Source organism: Schistocerca serialis, chromosome 4 (assembly GCF_023864345.2).
Source record: "Schistocerca serialis cubense isolate TAMUIC-IGC-003099 chromosome 4, iqSchSeri2.2, whole genome shotgun sequence".
NCBI lineage: Eukaryota > Metazoa > Arthropoda > Insecta > Orthoptera > Acrididae > Schistocerca > Schistocerca serialis.
Window position 1 is genome coordinate 259904954 of NC_064641.1, and position 24766 is coordinate 259929719.

The following is a 24766-nucleotide window of genomic DNA, read 5'->3' on the forward strand; positions in this document are numbered from 1 at the left end:
ATACAGCATAACTGGTAGAATAATAGTTTTGTATATTCTAATCTTTAAATTCCTAGACAATATCCGTGATGAAAGTAATCTATTCAGTGGGAAGTAGCACGCATTTCCCACCCATAATCTCTTCTTCACTTTTTCAAACTGCATGTCTCCAACTCTTTAACATTTCCTGATCTACTGCTGTTGGCATTCTAGTAGTAACCAGGTATTTAGTTTTGTCTTCACTTATCCTTAGACCTACAGCTTCACTAGCCTTGATTAACGCATTCGCATTTGCTGTTAACAGATTCTTTCCTATCGCTAATGATGTTTGGATCATCTGCATACCCTAATATCTTAATATTTCCATTTAACTCCACACCCTCTGAATTATCTGCTGCCATTCGTACAATATATTCTAGGACTACATTAAAAAGCAGCGGAGACAGGGCATCTCCCTGCTTAAGTCCGTTCTTTATTACAAATTCTTCTGACTCCAGTTTCCCCACGCGTACTCTACCGTTTGTGTTTTTCAAACTCGCTTCTATAACATACTTCTTTAGTATTCCAAGTTCCAAAAAAATTCTGTACAATTTTGATATCAATACTGAATCGCATGCTTTTGTAAAATCTATGAAAAGATTATGAACTAAATTTGACTAAGGTAGAATATGAACAAATGATGATAATATCAGAAAAATTTAATGATTTATTCAAGAGCAAGAGCTTCACAAACTGAGCAAGTCAGTAACGCGTTGGTCCACCTTGGCCCTTATGCATACAGTTACAGAGCTTGGCTTTGACTCTGTGGGGTCCTGTCCACTCGTTTCGTATAGGGTTCCTAAAGGATGCTGTGTTCTCCGATAGCTATTCAACACTTCAAGCAAATCAGATTAACAGTTTTTGTTACAATGAAGAAGACAGACAAAGCGTAACTTTGAATTTACAATGGTGTCGCAAGCGATGGGCGACATGCAAATAATCAAAGTCCTTTGCTGTATATAGGGTCCATGGAAGCAATTGATATGGATCACACGTCATTACTGTCGTAGGGCTCTCCTAGTACTGTACGCATACTGTGCGGCCGAGGCTGGCAGGAGCGGCGCTTTTATTCTCTTCTGCTAGACGGCGCTCCTGTCGTGGTGCAGCCCTCGTCAGCGGGATGTTGGCTGACGTCTCAGACCCTTCTTTGCTCTTGCGTTCTTCATTTCGTGCCGTCGTCAATCGTTACGCCGGAACAGACTGAGTTGTTGGATGTCTTCCTGAAGGATATTGTGCCAAATTCTGCCCAATTTGAGCGTTAGATCGTCAAAATCCCCACCTGCTTAGAGGGCCCTGCGCTTAATGCTCCACACGTTCTCAATTTGGGAGAGATCTGGCGAACTTGCTGGCCAAGATAGGGCTTGACAAGCACAAAGACTAGTAGTAGAACCTCTCGCTGTGTGTGGACGGGCATTGTCTTGCTGAAATGTAAGCCCTGGTTGGTTTGACGTAAAGGGCAACAAAGGGGGCCGTACATCATCGTCGCGTCGATGTGCCGCTGTGCTGTAAGGGTGCCACAAATGATAATGAAAGAGGTCCTGATATGAAATGAAATGGCACCCTAGACCATTACTCATAGTTGTCGGGCCATATAGGGGGCGAAGTCAGGTTGGTATCCCATCGCTGTCCAGGGCGTCTCCAAGACACTTCTTCCCTGGTCATTGGGGATCAATTCGAAGTGGGACTCAAATTACTGAAGATGACGCTACTCCACTCAATGAGATTCCAAGCCGAAGACGTGGACGTGTCTGGAGAAGCCGCAGACACCGGTGGGATACCGACCTTACTGTCATCCGCCATAACGGCTCGACAACCAGGAGTGATGATCTGCGAATGGGGGAGGGGGTCATTTCTTTTCATAGCTAGACCGCCGCGCGGGATTAGCCGAGCGGTCTGAGGCGCTGCAGTCATGAACTGTGCGGCTGGTCCTGGCGGAGGTTCGAGTTCTCCCTCGGGCATGGGTATGTGTGTTTGTCCTTTGGATAATTTAGGTTAATTAGTGTGTAAGCTTAGGGACTGATGACCTTAGCAGTTAAGTCACATAAGATTTCACACACATTTAAACATAGCTAGACCGATATGGTTATCATCCGCAGCACCCTTACAGCACAACGGCACGTCGCGATATTTTACGCCCCGTTTTATTGCCCTTCATGCCAGGCCATCCTGGGCTTACATTTCAGCATAATAATGCCCGCCCGCACACGGCGAGGGTTTCTAGTGCTTGTCTTCGTGGTTGCCAAACCCTCCCTTGACCAGCAAGATTGCTGGATCTCTCCCCATTGAGAACGTCTGGCAGGACCCTCAGCCAGCTCGTGATTTTGACGATCCAATGCGCCAGTTGGATTGAATTTGGCACGATATCCCTCAGGACATCCAGCAACTGTATCGATCACTGCCAAACTGGATAAATGTTTGCATAAGGGCCAGAGGTGTACTAACGCGTCATTGACTTGCTCAATCTGTGAAACTCTTTCCCTTGAACAAATCATCCAATTTGTCATCATTTGTTTGTCTGTACATCTACATAATATCTACCGATTTCCGTCCCATTCGGATAATTCCTTCGCGGTGCTTTTTTTTTTTCTTCTTCTTCTTTTAAGCGTATGATAATGGTGTGGATATATTTAGAGACAAACATATATATGAAGTAACGTGTGTATGTTAGCCTTTGTACTCTGTGATTGCTTTTACTGTACTCCAAACGGATCTACAGGAAGAAAGTGTATGTAGAATGTTACACTAGTAGTCACTTGTAAACTTGACGCAGAGTACAACGTCACTTTGTCAGAAGCTGATGAAGAAATGATATACATGCATTATTGTTAAATAGTGTGTCAAATAAGGATTTATTACCGATTTAATATGATGTTTCCAAGCTTGCATGTATTCCAATCAATCTTTTTTTTCCAAATTAATTAAATTAATATTTTCTGGAGTAGAGCTACAAAAAAATTTTTTTTTTTTTAAAATTCCCGTAATTTTGTTTGTAAAGAGTTAAAGTAAAACTGTCGCTGGAAAGGCAGATGCCAGTCACAGATTCGTTGGATGGATCACGAAGGGTGATCACCTATTAAGGAGTTAGCTCACAGAATCCGCGTTCAGCCGATACTTGGAGTATTCGTCTTAAACACGCTTAGGTTCAGTGAGCCCGTAAGTGTCACGGGGGTGCTCACCAAACTCCTGTGGCAGAAGCTACAGGAGAAACGTTGTGCATAACGGTGTAGTTTACTTTTAAAACTTCGAGAGCGACCCTTCATGGTATATCTAGGTTGAAGACCGTGAAGGTAAAATTAGAGATTCGAGATCATACCATTCGTAAGTGGCACCGGAAAGTGAGGAAGTGACTGTTTCACATTGCTTGCGGTACATTACAATGTCAGATAGTGTTGGGGATATTATAATGTCAGCTAGTATTCGGAGTAATCACCGTTTACAACATACACTCCTCCTGCAATGAAATATTCAGCCAGGTGCCGTTATAAAGGGTGCGGCAAATAAAAGTGGCCCGGAGAACAGAGTTCCAGGGTACAAAGAAACAGCAGGGGAAAGGAAATACGGTACTAACCTAACTATAACAGATGTTGAAAGTAACCACCATTCATCTCTTGACACTTTTGGGCAATGGTCAGCAAGTTGCTGTAGGCGAGTCGAAGCTAGACTGTTGGAATTGGTGCAATCTCATCCGAAATATTCTGCTGCAGTTCTTGAAGACTATGAGGGTCGTTGCGATACGTCTTAGACTTGAGGGCTCACGTACAAAGTAATCGCACACTGACACACCTGGTGATCAGGGTGGCCAGATAGGACTGTGACCAGACTGACCTCTGCTAACAATTCTGTGAGGTGGGAAGATAGTGTAAATGTGCTCCAAGGTTCGGTCGGCTGTATGGGCAGTTGCTCCATCCTGTTGGAGATAGCTGTAGGTCTTTTCCTCCTCCGTTAATGTGTGGTTATATGCCTACATTTACATCCACTCGTCCGGGCCACTTTTATTTGCTCCACCCTGTACCTGCGCTCTACATTGTGATGCGCATTTGCATAAAACGCTCTGCAGGTCAATGCAGTGCATGGTGGAGGATACATCCTATCAATATTATCAATAATCTTTCCTATTCCATACGTCTATTGAGCGTGGTAAAAAATGTCTGTATGCTGACCACGCCCAACCTCTCTCATCTTCTTCTTCTTAACGATTCCTATGCGAGATACTCGTTGGTGGCAGTATAATGCTCGCACAGTCTTCTTCGAATAAACGTTCTCTAAATTTAACCCCAAGGTTTCAAGAAAATTAAGTCATCTTTCTCCCAAGGATTCTCATTTAAGATGTCAATGCATTTCTGTTACACATGGGACCTTTTGCAGTCTTAGCAACAGCACGTCTCTAAATTCGTTCGGCGTCCACTGTCAAGCCTACTTGACAAGAGCTCCGAGTCACTGCAACAGCATTCCATGATTGGTCGCACTGGCTTCTCGTATGTTACTTCCTTTACATATGCACCGCACTTTCCCAGAACGCTTCCAACAAAATATCCAAGTCGTCGATTCACCTTACCTAAGGCTACAGTCACAGTGGCACCCCACCCACAACATGGTGGATTCCACCGTCGACCGACATCGGTCGAACTTTTCAAATCAGTACTCCACTACGTGCTCGCTCACAATGCAACCGATCTCAGCACAAACATACAGTCTTCGGATGCCAATTGAAACATAAGTTTAGTTCAAGAGATTATGATTTTACACAAGATTAGGGCTCCCACCCTTGGCAAGCCAGAAGTGGGGGCACATCAAACGAATGGTAGCACTTTAGTGCAACTCTCAGTAATTCCCGTTAGCTCCCATACTAGCCCTGACTGACAAGAATAAGATGATAAACGATCAGATAAAAAAAACTGAAACTGTAGAAATAAACCAAAAACTCAAGAACTTGAGGCTGTCCCGTCTTAATTAATATAGAGATATTGGACAACTATAGAAAAGAAGTCACAAATATTACAAAATCGGGCCAGGTGGCAATGTTAATCGTGATATAGCTCGGAATCTATGGAATGAAATCACAGCTTTATTGGAAACCACAGGTAGGTTAAAGCATATCAGAAATTTTAGGCGAATATTATAACCTAAAAAATTAATTTATTAAAGTCAGGAGCATGGCATATCTTACAGTATGTTTATGAGGCATCCATCCCGCCCAAGGATATTAAAATAGATTCTAACCTCGTTGCTGGAATAGGTTTTAAGCTAAGCTAACCTCCTCAGGTCCAACAAACACTGACGAAGGAGTTAGGACGTTCCGTGACCGAGCTGTCAGCGTTATCGGGTGGCCTCTCGTGATTGCACCTGTCGACTGTTGTCGGAGCCATTCTGAACACAGGCTGCTTTTAGGTGAATCGCTAGAGCAGCCAAAGCAAAGTCGCGCTCCCCCCCCCCCCCCGCCCTCCCCCCCCCCCCCCCCAAAAAAAAAAAGACACGCCGTGGTGCCTATGTCACAGTACATAACACTGCTGGTTTCACGAGTGCCAGCAGCCGTCTCCGGCGGGGACCGAGCAACGGTTTGACAAGTGTGTAATATTCTTGACTGCGTGTTCAAATGCGTGCAAGTTCTCGATAGCAAACGACAAAATTAAGACCATTAATGGGTACCTTTTCAATTAAACATTGATTTCCCGTGGGCCTTGCACGGAGTCAAACGTTAACATAGTGTGGCGGACAAGCCGACAAGTGTGATGTCATAAGTTCGTTGTAGTGGCCGATGTATCTCTTTGTCCCCGGTTTTGACCCCTTTAGCGGTGCGCTATGGTACTGCGGCGTAGCCATTTCAATTTACACTTTATCTGGACTACAGACTGGTATCTGTATGATAATTAGAATGTTATTACCACTAAGATTACAGGATTGAAAGAACAATAACTTGATTTTAAACTTCCTCACAGTATCAACGATAAATTTGTGTCGTTAGGAAGCACAATCCGGCAGTGCATGTGTGAGAACTCGGGAGATTGGGAAGGCCAACTCGACCTCGGCCTGGCCAACTGAGTGGCCAGCAGACCTGGCCGACCGACCGCGCCCTCAGCCGCACAACCGCTCCCTTCATTTCCCCGCCGCTTATTAAAAACCGGAACCCTTCATGCGCGGTGATCGTTAGCACCGAGAACTGAGCCCTCCAAAGGGCGGCTGGGACAGCTGCCACGACGAGGAGTGCGTGCTTGCTTGCTGGGGCCACAAAGAGAAAAGCATTTTTATTTGAGGCGTGAATGCGTCCAAGCACAGGGGGATGTTGTTTTATTGGAACTGACGTAACGAGCATTTGAAAGGGAAGTCTCTATTTATTTACTCTCGTCGCAGCACTTCCATAATACTAACAACAGGCTTGCCTTACGTGTTTATAAGGAGTCAAAGGCGGCAGCAGCGGGCATTGGGAAGTCTATTTTAATATTTCCAACTATGTGAAACAAGAACGTTTTTCTATATATTCCTTTCATTTGTCTTTCAGAAGGTCTGATGCGCTCCTCCAACCTCGAGTAATCTTCCCTTTTTCCGGCACAGAACGTTTCAGTAATCGGACGTAATACTATCTTAAGACAAAAAGAAAAAAAAAAAGATGCACTACGATAGAATCATCCGAAAAGGATGGAAATTGCTGGATGTGATGTACATGTACAGACAAATGATCAAAATTTTAGAAAAAAATTATGATTGATTCGAGGGGAAGAGCTTCACAAATTGAATAAGTCAGTAACGTGCTGGTCCACCTCTGACACTCACCCAAGCATTTATTCAGCTTGGCATGGGCTGAAGAGTTTTACCCTCCTGAGGGATATCGGGCCAAATTTTGTCCTATTGCCGCATTAAATATTGCTCCAAACGTTCCCAAGGCCAAGGTAGGATTTGGCAAGCACAAAGAAAGCAATAGAATCTAATGGCTTTGCATGAAGGGCAACAAAACGGGGCAATAGAATATCGTCGACGTACTGATGTGTCGTAAGGATGCCACGGATGACAACCAAAGGGATCCTGCTATGAAATGAAATGGCACCCCAGACCTGGTTGTTGGGCTGTATGGCAGGCAACAGTCAGGTTGTTATCCCACCACTGGGGGATCTGCAGACATGTGTTCACTTGTCATATGGGCTCAGTTCGAAGCGGGGCTCATCACTGAAGACAATTCTACTCTAGTCAATGAGATTACAGGCCGAAGACGTGTCTGGAGACACTCTGGACAGCAGTGGGATACCAGTCTGATTGTCGCTCACATTATGGCCAGATAAACACGAGTGACAGCATGGGGTGCCTGCCATGCCATTTTGTAGCACGACACCTTTTGTTGTAATTCGTGGCATCCTTACAGCACAGCAGTATGTTGACGATATTTGTTGTCCTTCATGGCAAGCCATCTTAGGCTTACATTTCAACAGGATAACGACCGTCCACACATGGCGAGAGTTTCTACAACTTGCCTTTGTGCTTGCCAAACCCTACCTTGGCTAGCAAGGTAACGATCTCTCTCCACAACTGAAAATCTTTGAAGCATTATGAGCTAGACCCTCAAACCGTTTAGGATTTTGATCTTACATGCCAGTTGGACAGAAATTAGCACAATATCTATTAGGAGGAGATCCAACAACTCCAACAATCAATGGCGAGATGAATAACTGCTTACATAAGGGCCAAAGGTGGACCAACATATTACAAATGTGCTCAACCTGTGAGCCTTTTTCTCTTGAATGAATCATCCAATTTTCTGGAAAGTGTTATCAATTGTTTGTTTGTACATGTTCATCACATCTAATGATTTCTGCCCCATTTGTATAATTCATTTGTGGTGCATCTTTTTTTTTCTTTCTTAGAGTGTATTTGCATTCATGGCTAGTGCCCAATACATGGACCAAAAGGAACAGACTCTGTGGGAAATCTCTTTATTCATCTTCAATGCAACAACTAGTAATAGTGATGGAACCGAGCAGAGAAATTTTTGTAGTGTCACAGTCGTGTAAAAATTGTTTAAATGGCAATACTTTCACCACCTGACCTTTTCATATTTCATTCTGGGTACCCCATCACCATTTTCACTTTGTACCCATTGTCAAGTAATTCCTTATTGTCAGTTTGAAATTGGTTGCATTTCATGTTGTGTTACATGACAAAAACACAATATTCATTATTGATCTTAATGTTACTGTAATGTATATGGTTTATTAGCACCTATGAGATGAAAGTATCATGTAGGTTGTGAAAAAAGTGTTACACAAGGACCATGAATAATTTTAACACATCATCCAGTTGACATTAATGTGGTGATCCCTGTATGGTCAGATAACAAATATGTATCATGACATGAAACTTAACTAATAACCAAAGGATGATAATGAATCATTGAGAATGACTACAAAGTCGAAAGTGTATCCAGAAGGAAATAGAAAACAGTCAGGTGGAGAAAAACCTTATCATTTAGACAACACAGAAAAAATGTTCTTGCTTTGGAATGTTTTCCTGACTAGGTATACCTCATGCTTGGATAAGAATCTGTGTTATTTATGTAATTAATTACAAGTTCAACAGTGTCTTCTCTTCATCCCATCTTTTGCACTTGCCTTCTTGCTGTTCTTTGGCCAAAATAATTTTAAATTCTATGACAAGAGAACTAGTTTTTTTCCCTCCAGTGTTCTGTTATTTTAATGCTTCTTCCAACTAACTCAGTTGAAACACATTGATAGCAGATCAACAAAAATTTGCTATAATGGTATGAAATTGTGAAGAATTCTTGGAATGGTCTTCACACCACTCTGTACAAGATGAAATGAAACTCATAATAACAATATATTTTGGAGGTTGTTTTTGGTACCAGGGACCCACAGCTTGTTTCATAGTAATAATTTAATTATGATTTATTGTATATGTTACTCCAATACCTCTGTGTGTATGAAAATACCTTCACAGCAATGGAAAAAAAAAAAACAGTAATATGCAATCACCAAAATTTACAGTACAAACAGAGTATGCAGCAAACCACAAACAGATACACAAGTACTGTGATGTGATAGCCACATTGCAGGGATAGCTCAGCATAGTAGTGTTGTGCTGATCTTCCATTGCATTCAATAAATCCATACAAGAGTGCATGTTGGCCACACCAACTGTTCATTAGTAAACCTGTCTGTAACCCTGTGTATCACTGTTAATGTACCAATAACAATGTTGTAAAAAACATGCCCAATACAGAACCCAGCTGTAGAATGCAAGCTTGAGGGTTGTTGTCAGTAGCAAGTGCTGTGAGTGAATGGAACAAGTTTGTTTTCAAACAAGACATATGGCACAGACTTTCAATATTTACACTGCTGTGCATATTTTCAGTGGAATACAGATACAAAGCTACCTGGAGGTAGGAAATCAAATGAAATACAATTACTCTGTCATGAGCCACTGGAGACCATAGAGACCTTATAGCAAAATACTCATAAAATATCCCTGAACAGGTTCCAAAATTTTGTTCATGCAATTTTAATTCACCATGTTCAAGATACCTTGTGCTGAATTAAGGAACTATTAACAGTATGTTTTTATAGACAAAAATAAGCAGTACCAGTGAAGTATGTTTTTTGGCTCTCTGCCTAATTTTGTTTTTATTTTTTGTTTGTAGCCTGCGCGACACTCGAAACTGGAGAAGGCAGACATCTTGGAAATGACTGTACGTCATTTACAGAGTGTACAGAGGCAGCAGCTGGCAGTAGCAGTGGCTACGGATCCAGGAGTGCTTAGCAAATTCCGTACCGGATTCAGTGAATGTGCAGGTGAAGTGGGCAGGTATCTGGGAAGACTATCCAGTGTCGAACCTGCAGTTCGCCAGCGCCTTTCTGGCCACCTGACACAGTGTATAGCAAGCTTGCAGCAGCTCGACCCTAACAATAATCCCGGCCTGGTGGGCGTGGGGGTCACACCAGCCACAACTGCTGCCGCGGGGCTAGCCCTTGTGCCACATCGACTCCCAACGGGCGAGCTGGCACTCGTGTTGCCCCACGGTCTGCTGCCCATCACTGCAGCTGCAGGAGCAGTGGGGGTACCACAACAGGTACAGCACTCTGCAGCCTCTTCTACTTCTGCCTCTACAGCTGCCACCACTACCACAACCAGCACCACTACAGATGTCACTAACTCCACAACTGTTACCACTGCTGTGTCTTCTACTCCTTCTTCTGCAATGGACAGGTCACATCCTAGTGCATTCACTGCTGTCAACCCACGGCAGGCAGTTCGAGCACCCCCCTCACCTCTACCGTCGCCTACATCCACCATCTCAGATGACGATTCACTCATTACTGAACCATATCCACCACCACCATCACCTCCTCCATTGGCCTCCATGGTCAGAGGTGCTGACCATAGGGCACAGGAGACCTGGCTCAAAGTTCCTGCATTTAGATTATTTCCTCTTGGTGGAACAGAGGGTGCTCCGTCTGTGGCAGGTGAAGATAAACCACACCAACAGCCGCATGTGACCTCATCCACGTGTGATAATGGGTCAGGCTCACACTCTGTTTCCACTTCATCTTCCCTACATCACCAAAACACTCCAGTTGGTGTCTCGGCTGTTGCAGAACTCAAAGTTGAGTTCAAGACAGTACCTGTCATCTCCACAGTAACATTTCCTTCTTCAAAACCTGATATTGCTCCTTCAGTACCAACAGATCAACCTCTCTCTGTGATTACTAATTTAGAAGACAAGGGCACTTCTGTGTCTGCCACATCTCCAGCAGTCAAAGCAGCTCCTCTTCATTACGGTGCAAAGGATCCCCTGGATTTTTCCTTGAGAAGAGATGAGTATTTGCAGTTCCCTCCAAGCTCACTGTCACAGACGCCACTTGTAGGTAGCAAGAGATCATTTCCAACAACAGAGCCAAGTGAAAACACTGTATCCTCTTTACTCACATTGCCACCACCAAGTAAAATGCCACACCTTTCATTCCGAATTGAGCTTCCCAATGATACAGACCAAATAAGTTCAAGTTCTCAGCAGGCACCAACATCACAAGAAAGCCATTTAGATGGAACATCTGCCTCTATGACAGAAAATGCTTCTAGCAGTAGCAGTAGTAAGGACATGTGGAGACCATGGTAAAGACTGTTGTGGAAAAAAACAAAACAACACTTAAGTCCTATTTTGAAGCAGGGGCCTGTTGAACAGAAAAAAAGTGAAGAAAATTAGATGTCATATTTTTTTTAAACTACCCATAAAAAGGCAGTAATACCTTGTATTTTAAGCAAGAGTTCATATGTGCACATTCTTTGTGGCTCAAGACATTGAAGTTTATACACCAAGCCATCTAAGTCGAGGATGATTTAAAAAATTTTATGGAAAAACTGTGATGTAAACTGCACAAAAGACTGAAGAACAAGTGAGAAGCTCTGCAAAGAAAAACTACCTCACATACGACATAGTAAGGAAGTTAGGCAATTGTTCTTTGTGAGGACTCCAGTTTTGCTGGTAAAACTGTATGTTGATGAGAAAAAAATTCTGAAAATAAGTTGCAAGTTCTGCAGCAACTGTTATGTTATTAATAGTTAAATGTTACTGATGTCTGTTTGTTTATTATTATTAGTACTAGTTCTGCACTCATTCTTTTGAGAAATTTTGCACAACATACCCCAGATTAGCCTCTTTACTATGTTTTTTCTGTATGTAATAACAGTCAGAGTCCTAATGTTTACTTAAAATATTGTAAGCTAATTTTTCTTTCCTGTATAGTTTGGGTATTTTATGGCTGAAAAGTGCCTCTAACATAAGATTTGACACTCACACTCAACCTTTTGTGTCTGTTTTGTATGTTACAGTTTGTGTATCTTAAAAACCGTATAAATGCTTTACAACACTGTGTTAAATCTATGATGTAACTTGTTTAGTTTACACAAAAACATTGCTGTGATTTGAATGGCACACAACATACAAAGGTCTAGACATCAGAAAATCCAAAAAGAAATGCATTCAAGATGGTTGTGTTTTGTCATTCACTTTAATAATGGCTTAATAAAAATTGTAGTTCTCCATTTAAAATGTAAATAAAATATTGTAATTTTTTGTTACTGTTAATAAAGATATATATGAAAAATAGCTTATGAATGTGTCCATCCTGCATCCGTAAAAATTTGAAAAAATTATGCCCAAAAGACTGATGGGCTTCATAGATAAAATAGTTTTACTGAGTTTATCCCAACTTAGGTTTAGAAACAATAAATCTACAGAAACAGCACTATATGACTGCATTAATATGACACAGGATGTGGTTTAGAAACAATAAATCTACAGAAACAGCAGTATATGACAGCATTAATACGACACAGGATCTGTTAAATGCAAAACGACCCACTACAGGCCTATTTCTATATCTGTCAAAAGCTTTTGATGCAGCAGATCACAAAATATTGCTGAAAACAAGAGAAGATTATGGTATCAGAGGACTTGCAAATGAATGGATTGCATCATTTCTAAGCAATCACATACAGAAAGTCAGCATGATGTACACTAACAAATGACTCAGTTCAGTAATTGAAACTCTACAAAGCAGTAAAACTTAAATAAGGCATACCATAGGGCTCAGTTTTGAGACCTCTACTCCTGTATATTAATGACCTTATAAAGGCACATTTGCATGCCGTGCGTGAGTTTCCTCGGAAACGCGAGATATTAATTAAATAAATAATCAGTGACAAATAAATAAAGCCTATGGCACACAACTGCAGCGCTGTGTCGCTGATAAAACAAAAGCAGAATTACGTTACTCGTATGTTTGATTAAGAAAAGAGAGCTCTGGTTCAAGTGGTGCGAGAAGCACGTTTTTTTAGTTTTATTGTCTGGCACACCGCCATATTTCATGTTATAGAAAATTACTGCGAGTTGCAACCATACTAGGCACTCGATTCTGAAAAGAATTTATATTTATAAAAGTAAGTAGGATTATGAACTGTAGGCTTATTCATTGAATATATCTGATTTAACTAACTGTGTAATTTTTTATGTTTAGTAGACAGTCACCTCTGTACGACGTATTGACATGGCTGGCAAATTATTCTAATATTGAGATTTAGATTTGAGTCCGCACCTACCGCAGCAGTCTTTGGTAACGATTTAATTACGAAGTCCGATTATTTGAGTCTTATTTCACGGTCAACTACGAATAACATTACATTTACGAAAAAGCCATTGTCAAGCGTCTGATACCGAATAATTAAACGTCGCGCAAATATTAAGTACAACCAATCACTATCATACAATAATACATAATATTTTATTTTATTTTATTTTATTTTATTTATTTTATAACCTGAGTCTGAATGTAGATGCACACAAAACCATAACATGACACAACAGCACTATTCAAAGAGGAGAACACAGAGGCAGTTCAGAAAGCTGCGAAGTTGGCTACAGAACAACTCAGCAACTGGGTTACAAGCAATAGATTAACCATCAACACAAAAAAAAATTCAATGAACTTTTACACCACATAAAGTGCAAACTCTCTCAACCACCTGTTAACAGTAAACAACCAACCAATAGTTACTAAACTGTACTCAAATTCTGGATCTGTCAGTACAAGATAACCTGAAACAAAATAAACATATTGAAAAGGTAAATGCCAGGATAAGTACTGACTGCTATGCACTGAGTGTGCTGAAATCCTATGATAGAAAATAATAAAACTGCACACTAATCGCACACATAGGCCCACATGAAATATGTTGTGATATTCATGAAAGCAAACCTAGAGACTCTTGCAGACCCATCTTCAGGAAGCTGGACATCCTAACACTGTCCTGTCTATACATTCTTGAGACTGTAATTTTTTTAAAAAAAACCACATTGTGCCAACTGAATCCAGACTCAAGAAAGATAGTGAAATACACAAACGCAACACTAGAATAAACTCAAATCTGTATGTGTTACATGCAAACGCTCAACTATATCAAAAGGGAGCATTTCATATATGCCTCCAGCTGTACAACAAGGTTCCCACATGTACAGAGTCTACTGAAGACAACACTCATTTAATAAAGTTGTGAAATTCTGTTTGCTGTGTCACTGTTTTTACTCTGTAAAAGAATACCTAGAAAACTAATCTTGCTGGCTGTGTTTAAGTGCAAAACATGGACTGTTCAGTGAAGCTAACTTAGTCAATCTGTTGCAATGTATTATAATACCATAATCTACCTTTAACATATGTTAACAAATTTTGTCCCATATCCGTAACATGCAGTGCGGTGGCAGACCACAGGAATTAAATAAATAAGTAGATGCATGTTGCAGCAGTTTCACAGAGATGGATATGATTGTGTGGAATAGATTAGCATGTAGAGCAGCTTCAAACCAATCTTTGGTAGCTGTACATTCTCCCAAAATATGATACACTGTAATATTGTACTGCCATAAGTTAAGTTTTTAATTTTGCATTAATATTTCATTTCAGTTACACTGCACGCTAAACAAGCGTGCAGGTGCCTGTTCCATTTCATATAACTGACCTTTTCCAGTTGAATTATTCATGTGAGTTCAGAATAAGATAAATCACATGCTCAGGTTTTGATTTGTGTGTATTTCTATTGAAAAGTAATGGAGAGTCTGGTGTTTGTCTACTGGAATTAATTTATATTTTCATTCAAGTTTGCAAAATGTTGTGAGTAAAAACATAACTTTAAAGGTCATTACTATGAAGGAAGACATATATCTGTGTAGTTATCTGTAATAATAAGACTATGGATGATAATCTGCATGTTGTAGATTAGTTAATAATATAGGACTGGTATGTAGGGATTATATACTACTGTGGTTTCGAGGTAGCGTCTTTGATTAGTAATCAAAAAAATGTCTTCGATCCCGGGTTCAAAACCCACCACTGCTTAAATTTTGATTAATAATCAGCATTGGTGACTGAAGACTTCCGGCATAAGAAGTCACCCTCATTCTGCCAACGGCGTTTTCAAAGAGTGCGGAGGAGCAGAAAGAGGATCAGGGCACTCTCTTGTCCTAGGGGTAGGAAACGGCCCCTAAAGGCGGAAGAATCAACAATGATCAACGGCATGAGGACGCAGAAAGCAATGGAAACTATTGAATTAAAGATACATAATGTGTATCCACAGGACATGTGGCCCGTAACTGAAATAAGTGTCATGATGGTTCTGCATTGGCAAAAGATTTGGGAAAGTCCCCCTTTTGGATCTCCGGTAGGGGACTGCCAAGGGGGAGGTGACCGAGAGAAAAAGATTGAATAATTAACAAAAGGATAATGTTCTACAAGTCAGGGCATGGAGTGTCAGAAGCCTGAACAAGGTAGGGAAACTAGAAAATCTGAAAAGGGAAATGCAAAGCTTCAATCTAGATATTAGTAGTCACCAATGAAGTGAAATGGAATGGAATGAAGGTGAGGATTTCTGGTCAGATGAGTGAGGGTAATATCAACAGCAGCAGAAAATGATATAACAGGAGTAGGATTCATTACGAATAAAAAAAGTAGAGCAGAGAGTGTGTTACTGTGAACAGTTCAGTGATAGGGTTGTTCTTATCAGAAACGAAAGCAAACCAACACCGACAACGAGAGTTCAGGTATACATGCCAAAGTCACAAGCTGAAGATGAAGAGATAGAGAAAGTATATGAGGATATTGAAAGGGTAATACAATATACAAAGGTAGATGAAAATCCAATAGTCATGGGGGACTGGAATGCAGTTGCAGGGGAAGGATTAGAAGAAAAGGTTACAGAAGAATATGGGCTTGGCACAAGGAATGAGAGAGGAGAAAGACTAACTGAGTTATGTAATAAATTTCAGTTAGTAATAGTGAATACTCTGTTCAAGAATCATAAGAGGAGGAGGTACACTTGGAAAAGGCCAAGTGATTTGGGAAGATTTCAGATAGATTACATCATGGTCAGACAGAGATTTCAAAATTAGATACTGGATTGTAAGGCATATGCAGGAGCAGATATAGACTCAGATGACAATATAGTAGTGATGAAGAGTATGCTGAAGTTTAAGAGATTAGTCAGGAAGAACCAAAAGAAGTGGGATACAGAAGTACTGAGGAATGATGAGATATACTTGAAGTTTTCTGAGGCTACAGATACAGCAATAAGGAATAGCTCAGTAGGCAGCACAGTTGAAGAGGAATGGATGACTCTAAACAGAGCCATCACACAAGTTGGAAAGGAAAACCTAGATACAAGGAAGGTAACTATGAAGAAACCAATGGGTAACAGAAGAAATACTTCAGTTGATTGATGAAAGGAGAAAGCACAAAAATGTTCCAGGAAACTCAGGAATTCAGAAATACAAGTTGCTGAGGAATGCAACAAATAGAAAGTGCAGAGAAGCTAAGAAGAAATGTCTGCATGAAAAATGTGAAGAAGTAGAAAAAGTAATTACCGTCAGAAGGACCGACGCAGCATACAGGAAAGTCAAAACAACCTTCGGTGAAATTAAAAAAAAGGGTTGTAACATTAAGAGTGCAAGGGGAACTCCACTGTTAAATGCAGAGAAGAGAGCAGATAGGTAGAAAGAGTACATTAAAGGCCTATATGAGGGGGAAGATTTGGCTGATGTGATAGAAGAAGAAACAGGAGTCGATTTAGAAGAGATAGGGGATCCAGTATTAGAACTAGAATTTAAGAGAGCTTTGGAGGACTTACAGCCAAAAAAGCAAAAGCAATAGATAACAGTCCATCAAAATTTCTCGAATCATTGGGGGGAATGACAACAAAATGACTATTCACATGTAGTATGTTAGTCTGGCGACAGACCATCTGACTTTCAGAAAAATATCATCCATGCAATTCCGAAGACTGGAAGATCTGACAAGTGTGAGAATTATTGCACAATCAGCTTAACAGCCCATGCATCAAAGTTGCTGACAAGAATAATATACAGTAGAATGGAAAAGAAAATTGAGGATGTGCCAGATGACAATCAGTCTGGCTTTAGAAAAGGTGAAGGCACAAGGTAGGCAATTATGGCATTGGAGTTGTTAATGGAAGCAAGACTAAGGAAAAATCAAGACGTTTATAGGGGTTGTTGACCTGTAAAAAGCATTCAACAATGTAAAATTGTGCAAGATGTTTGAAATTCTGAGAAAAATAGGAGCAAGCTATAGGGAGAGACAGGCAATATACAATATGTACAAGAGCCAAGAGGGAACAATAAGAGTGGATCACCAAGAACGAAGTGCTCGGATTAAAAAGGGTGTAAGGCAGAGATGTAGTCTTTTGCCCCTAACATTCAATCTGTACATCGAAGAAGCAATGATGGAAATAAAAGAAAGTTTCAAGAATCGAATTAAAATTCAAGGTGAAAGGATATCAATAATACAGTTCGCTGATGACATTGCTATCCTAAGTGAAAGTGAAGAAGAATTACATGACCTAGTAAATGGAATGAAGAATTTAATGAATACAAAATATGGACTGAGAGTAAATCGAAGAAAGACGAAAGTAATGAGAAGTAACAGAGATGCGAACAGTGAGAAACTTAACATCAGGATTGGTGGTCATGAAGTGGATGAAATTAAGGAATTCTGCTACCTAGGCAATAAAATAACCAATGACAGATGCAGCAAGGAGGACATCAAATGCAGACCAGCAATGGCAAAAAGGGCATTTCCAGCCAAGAGAAGTCTAATAGTATCAAACATAGGGCTAAATTTGTGGATGAAATTTCTGAGAAAGTATATCTGGAGTACAGCATTGTACGGCAGTGAAACATGGACTGTGGGAAAAGCGGAACAGAAGAGAACTGAAGGATTTGAGATGTGGCGCTACAGACGAATGTTGAAAATAAGTTGGACTTATAAGATAACGAATGAGGAGGTTCTCCGCAGAATTGGGGAGGAAAGGAATATGTGGTAAATATGGATAAGGAGAAAAGACAGGATGGCAGGACATGTATTAAGACACGAGGGAATCACTTTCATGGTACTAGAGGGAGCTGTGGAGGGCAAAAACTGTAGAGAAAGACAGAGATTGAAAAACATTCAGGAAATAATTGAGGACGTAGGTTGCATGTGCCACTGAGATGAAGAGGTTGGCACAGGAGAGGAATTTGTGGCAGGCCACATAAAATCAGTCAGGATTGTACACTATTGTTTCACTGGGGCACCTGCTGTGAAGACAGAAGAAAGAATTCCCAGTTAGGTCCTTCCACCGATATGTGTAGTATGTTTAAAAGACAAAGATTGCAGTCTAATAAGTGAGAATTTGATTCCTTCAGGCAGAGATTGGCTGCAAAACAGTTGTGGGGGTAAGACAAAAGTGGGATGTGGAAAGGTAATAATTAAGGGGCAAAAAGAGAGCAACTTGGATAGTTTTGTCGCCACTGAGTTCAAGAACAGATATATTCTTTACCTACTGCAGCAGTAGTTGAAATCAGAGCATAGCAATCCATCAATAAGAATTTAAGAGATATAGGTAGGCAAGTGAATTGCACAGAAAAAGAAAGAGCTTGTTGTTAGCACTCAAGGAATGGTGTGAGCCATCAGCTGCTACGGTAGATACAGCAAACCTCATTCAGGAGAGTAGGCTTTGTTGAGTTTCTCCAACAGCCTGATCCACACTGGACATCAGGTATTGTCCGGGTTGCTGTTGAGCTCAGGTGAGGCTCACATTGTTTCTGTGCCAGGTGCTGGTATTGAGAGATGGGGATAAGTAAGACATGGCCTACATCTCCACAGGCGGGAGAAAGATACCTGAAATTTTAATGGGAGGCAGTACTGGCACTAACAGTAAAATTTCTGTGAGAAGAGATGTGAAACATAAGCTAATTTCTGACTGAATACCTCATTCAGATAGATTGCTTTAAAAAGGGTTCCCGATGAAGTTTCACAGGCAGAATAAACTTAGTCAGTGAGCACCATGCACACACAGAAGACCATATCAGCCTATTTCTGTAGGGAAAACATGGAGAAAGGAGGAGCTATTATGTAATGTTAAAAATAATGTCACGTACAGATCTGCTGAAACCAACAGTTTCTGCTTAGAACTACAACTGCAAGCCTGTTCTTGTGAATTACTTCTGCGCACGGAGGCTTTCAGACAGTCGTTCTTCCCGCGAACCATACGCGACTGGAACAGGAAAGGGAGGTAATGACAGTGGCATGTAAAGTGCCCTCCGCCACACACCGTTGTGTGGCTTGCGGAGTATCAATGTAGATGTAGATGTAGATGCTGGAAAATTCATTATTGTTACAGTATATAGATCACCACTAGATTTATTATGCCATCTTACAGACAAAAGGAAACTAATGCTAATCATCTGTGGAGACTTTAATATTAACTACATGAAGGATTATGATAAAAGTAACAACAAGGAAATTTACTGAGTTCTGTTGATAATTTTCCCACCAGAATTACACAGGAAAGCAGTCTACTAACAACAACTTAACAGTAGGCGAACATGTAATTAATGGTATAAATGTAAATCTAGCACTGAACAGGCTGTGTGATCATCTACATATACATCTATACTCTGCAAACCATTCTGAGGTGCATGGCAGAGGATGCGTCCCACTGTACCAGTTATTAGGGCTTTTTCCTGTTCCTTTCATACATGGAGCATGGGAAAAATGATTGATTGAATGCCTCTGTGCATGTAGCAATTATTCTAATCTTAGTCCTATGTGAGCAATACATAGGTGACTGTAGCATATTCCTAGAGTCACCATTTAAAGCTGGTTCTTGAAACTTTGTTAATAGACTTTCTTGGGATATTTTACATTCCTCTTCAAGAGTCTTCCAGTTCAGTTCCTTCAGTATCTCTGTGACACTCTTCTCCTATGGATTAAACAAAGCTGTGACCATTCGTGCTGTTCTTCTCTGTATATGTTCAATATCCCCAGTTACTCCTATCTGGTACGGGTCCCACACACTTGAGCGTTGTCCTAGGATGGGTCGCACAAGTGATTTGTAAGTAATCTCCTTTGTAGACTGACTGCACTTCCCCCGTATTCTACCAATAAACTGAAGTCTACCACCTGCTTTACCCACAACTGGGTCTATGTGATCATTCCACTTCATATCAGTACATAGTGTTACACACAGGTACTTGTCCGTAGCTTGTGGTCTAGGGTTCCGGGTTCGATTCCCAGCTGGGTTGGGGATTTTCTCTGCTTGGGGAATGGGTGTTTGTGTTGTCCTCATCATTCATGAAAAGTGGCAAGGTCGGACTCGGTAAATATTGGGAATTTGTACGGACACTGATAACCGCGCAGTTGAGTGCCCCACAAACCAAACGTCGTCATCATTGTCAACCCAGGTATTTGTATGAGTTTGCCGATTCCAGCAGTAACTCATTGATATTATAATTATAGGATGTTACATTTTTTCATTTTGTGAAGTAAAAAATTTTACGTTTCTGAACATTTAGACCAAGCTGCCAATCGCTGCGCCACGTTGAAATCTTATCAAGATATTTATGCAGATTTTTCAGATAGTACTTCATTATCAATAAGAGCAGCATCTGCAAAAGGCCTGATGTTACTATGAATATTGTCGGCAAGGCTATTAATATACAACACGAACAGCAACGGTCCCAACACACTTCCCTGGTGTACAACCGAAGTTACTTCTACATCTGATGATGACTCTCCATTCAAAATAAGGAACACATGATGCATAAAGTGTCATACTTGGTAACTTACCTCATTATGCATAGCTGGTCCAATCAAACACATAGTAACTAATGAACTGAAAACAAAGGGTTTAAGACAACAGCCATACAGAAAATTGATTAGAAATATGTGTATAATGCGAAAGGCATCAGTTCCAAATTAATGAGTATTGTCTGTTGGAGAAAATAGTTGTCAGATAAATACATTGAAGTATGGCACTAATATAACATCAAAAAATTGTTTGATTGCAAAAGGAATCAGTGTATGGGCAGGAGAAGGAAATAGTAAAAAATAAGGGCCAATACAAAAGTAACTAATTCAATACTACAAGAAATACTGTGCTTTCTTAAGGAAAGTGATTAAAAATCATACAGCCTCCAACTAATGTCTGAAATTCAGATAATAAAATAGGTTCTATATGGGCAAATCCACCTTTCAGCTATCTCTTCTTTGCTTAGTACTGGCTTGCCATCCGAGTTATTTATACACAGCTGCTTCTCTTTTCTCCAGAGGTCTCTCTATTTTTCCTCTACGTGGCATCAATCTTTCCCCAAGTTATGCATGCATCTGTCAGTTTCGTTATGTATGCATCTGTATTTCCTTTGGTCTTTTTCATTTTTATATTTTTATCAATTAGATTCAACATCTCAAGTGTTATCCATGATTTTCTACCAGGATTTGTCTTTTTGCCTATTCAGTCCTCTGCTGCCTTCACTATTTCACCTCTCCAGGCTACATTAGTTTCGTATCAAGTTCTTTTTCACTGTTTCAATAGATCATTGCCTAACCCTCTCTCTGAAAACCTCAAAAACTTTTGGTACTTTCAGTCTTTCAAGGTTCCATGTCCAACATTTTCCCTATTTCCAACATTTTAATCTGTAATTCACAACCAGTAACATATGATCAGAGACCACAACTGCCTCTGGAAATATTTTGCTGTTTAAAATCCGGTTTCAAAATCTGTCTTATCATTAAGTTATCTATTTGAAACCTTCCTGTGTTTCCAGATCTCATCCACTTATATGACCTCCTGTCATTATTTTTAAACTAAGAATCAGCAAAGAATAAATTATGCTTTGTGCAAAATTCTATTAGACAACTACTTCTTTCATTCCTTTTTCATCAAGCCATGGTCTCCTACTATTTTTCTCTCTCTTTCTTTTCCTTCTATTAAATTCCAGTCCCTGACACAAATTTTCATCTCCGTTAACTATTTGAATAATATCTTTTATATAATCATAAATTCTTTCTGTCTCTTCATGTGCTGACCTAGTTGGCATATAAACTTGCACTATACGGTGGCTGTTGACTTTGTGTCTGCCTTAACTACAATGATGTGTTCACTATGCTGTTCATAGTGGCTTACCTGCATTCCTACTTTCTTATTGATTATTAGCCCCTATCCTGCATTAAACCACATTTTGATTTTTGATTTTCAACTCTGTACTAACCAGACAAGGAGTCCTGTTCTTCCTGCCACCTCACTTAATAATTCCCTCTATATCAAACTTCAACCTATCCATTTCCCTTTTTAAATTCTCTAATCTATGTACCCGATTAAGGCATCTAATGCTCCATGCTCCAACCTGTAGAAAGCCAGTTTTGTTTTTCCTGATCACGACATCCTCCTAAGTAGCCCCAGTCCACAGATCTGAATGTGGGACTATTTTACCTCTGGAATATAACAGCTGTATTTTCCCTTACTTTCAGCAGTTCGCAATACCAGCATTGCAAGCCCTCATACCATTCGTTGGAGTATGGAGCTTGGTTTTCAGCCAACAGCAACATACTGTCTTCCCTGAAACAGCTCCAGAAATTAAAAAGGACTAAACAGACAAACAATTTGCTGCTTGCTGCCAAACTTAAGCATGTAAGAAAAAATAAGCTAAGAATAATGCACAAAGCTCAACTTCCTGCTGCTGCATGTGTTGCAGCCAACTAGTGCTAATGCTTTGAGATTTAAAACACATCATAGATGAAACCAGTGCTCAGTCCATACATGCAAATGTTACTATAGTGGAATATAAATCTTAAGGTATTTTAATGGACTTGGTAGTTTACATACTGAAGATGGAAATCATGTCAAAGGTAAAGTAGTCACTGGTAAGTATAGAGTCAATTAAGGTAAGCAGGAAGTATATCTTATGAAGTAAAGTACAATGGTGTCTAAAATTAAAGCAACAAACAGAAATTTTGCAAGGTTGCATTTATTTTGCCACAAAACAGCATAAACAGGTGACAGTAAAGTAGAAACAACTAAAGAATACAGAACGTAAACAACTGCAATGTGTATAATGATAGATAAAAGTGTTCTTCGTATTTCCCATCTTAATGGATTTGCACACAAATTCCAATACCTGGTTAAAGTGCTCAGTATGGGGTGCCACCACTTCTGGCACCAATTTCATGTTGAGGCAATAATGCCCATTCTTCCTGCAGAGCTGCTTGCAAGTCTAGAAGAGTGGTTGGTGGATGCTAACATGATGGAGCCTGTCTCCCTAGTGCATCCCAGACATGCTCTATGAAATTCAAATTGGGAGAGTGAGCAGGCCATGCCATGTGTACAATATTTTCTGTTTCCAAGAAAACATCAACAACCTGTTCTCTATGAGGTCAAGCATTATCGTCCTCAATAGGAAGACTGGTCCCACAGCACCTTGCAACAACTGTACACGAGTTCCCAAGATCTTGTCATGATACCTGACAGCAGTTAAACCTTGCCAATTCATCTGCAAAATTTCATGAATCGGTGTTTGAGTGGTCAACAAAATTCCTGCCCACACCTTTAGGGATCCTCCTTGGTATTGGTTCCTTTCCACAGTGTCTGAGTCCCGAAATCGTGTTCCACATTCCCTCAAGATACAAATCCATCAAGAATCACTCTACAGATCAAATCAGGACTTATCTGGGCAAAGAACATTCACCCATTGTTCAACCGTCCAGGTAGCATGTTGACGACTCCACTCTAGATGTTCCATGATCCTACTTCAACAAGGCTATTACTTTTTAAAACCATGCCCTAAAATGAGGTCCACTCTGTCCGATATTTTGCCCACCACAATTAGAACAGTCTTCTTATACACAGGAGTCACTTAGGACTTCATGTTGGGCATGAGATTCATCATAAATGCAAGCAAGGTAAGAGGCCAATGTCAAGCAGTACTCCCTGTAAAATCGAATTGGGATTCCAGCCAGACATGGTGATTTATTTGCTTTCAAATATTTCAGTTGTTTCTCTATGCCAGGGATGCTTATTACTATGCCATCCATATGGGAGTCTGTCCAATGGTCAAATGACACTGGGTTTGTATATTCTCCTATGTAAAGTATTTCTTGAACATGAAATTTAAAACTTCGGCTTTCATTTTGCTATCTTCAATTGCCACACCAGACTGGTCAGCAAGGGACTGAATGGAAGCCTTAGATCCACTTGGCGATGTTACATATGACCAGAATTTTCTAGGGTTCTCAGACAGATCTTTTGGTAAGGTGCGGCACTGACAGCTGTTGTATGTTTAGCACTCAGATCTTTTCAAAGACACATGGATTACTAATAACTTTCGCTTGTCGTCATTTGTGTATTCTCTTTTGAACAAACCAGAAAACATTCTCCACTCTCATGTCCTCACATCCTGCACTCCTTGAGGTAATCCATCTACCTATTGTGTGCTACCTGTAAGACAGACCAATAGAGGGCCTTTGATACTGATTTTGCCATTTAGTGGATCGGTGTTGCGAAATGGCGATAAATTTACTTATTCTTAGTAATTTGTATGGTTTACAACATTGTAGCTATAGCACGCGTGCGCGCACCACACACACACACACACACACACACACACACACACACACACACACACACACACTTATGTGTGTATTTTTCCATCATTCCTTAGTTGCTTCAAAATTCATGGAGTTAAGTTCTGTCTTTGCAACGAAAGGCAGTTTGTTTTTCGCCATGTACATTTCACTTCTTTTATTTATGAAGCATCATCAGTGTTGATTTCCAACAATGCTTGTCCATGTGTGTGGTCATGGGGACATGCTTACTCGGTACAATTACTCGAGATGACAAATTTTTGGTGTTTTTCACCCACATTTATTACAAC

General features: G+C 40.4%; 1 protein-coding gene across 1 annotated transcript in view; it reads left to right on the forward strand.

Annotated features, from left to right (window-relative positions):
* The window catches only part of LOC126474195 (mucin-2-like), a 59418-nt gene extending 47364 nt beyond the window's left edge, over positions 1-12054 (forward strand). Inside the window, exon 3 of the mRNA XM_050101658.1 lies at positions 9659-12054. Within this exon, the coding sequence (XP_049957615.1) occupies positions 9659-11134 (1476 nt within the window). The 3' untranslated portion in view covers positions 11135-12054. The remainder of the gene's footprint in view (positions 1-9658) is intronic.
* The last annotated feature ends 12712 nt before the right edge of the window (positions 12055-24766 follow it).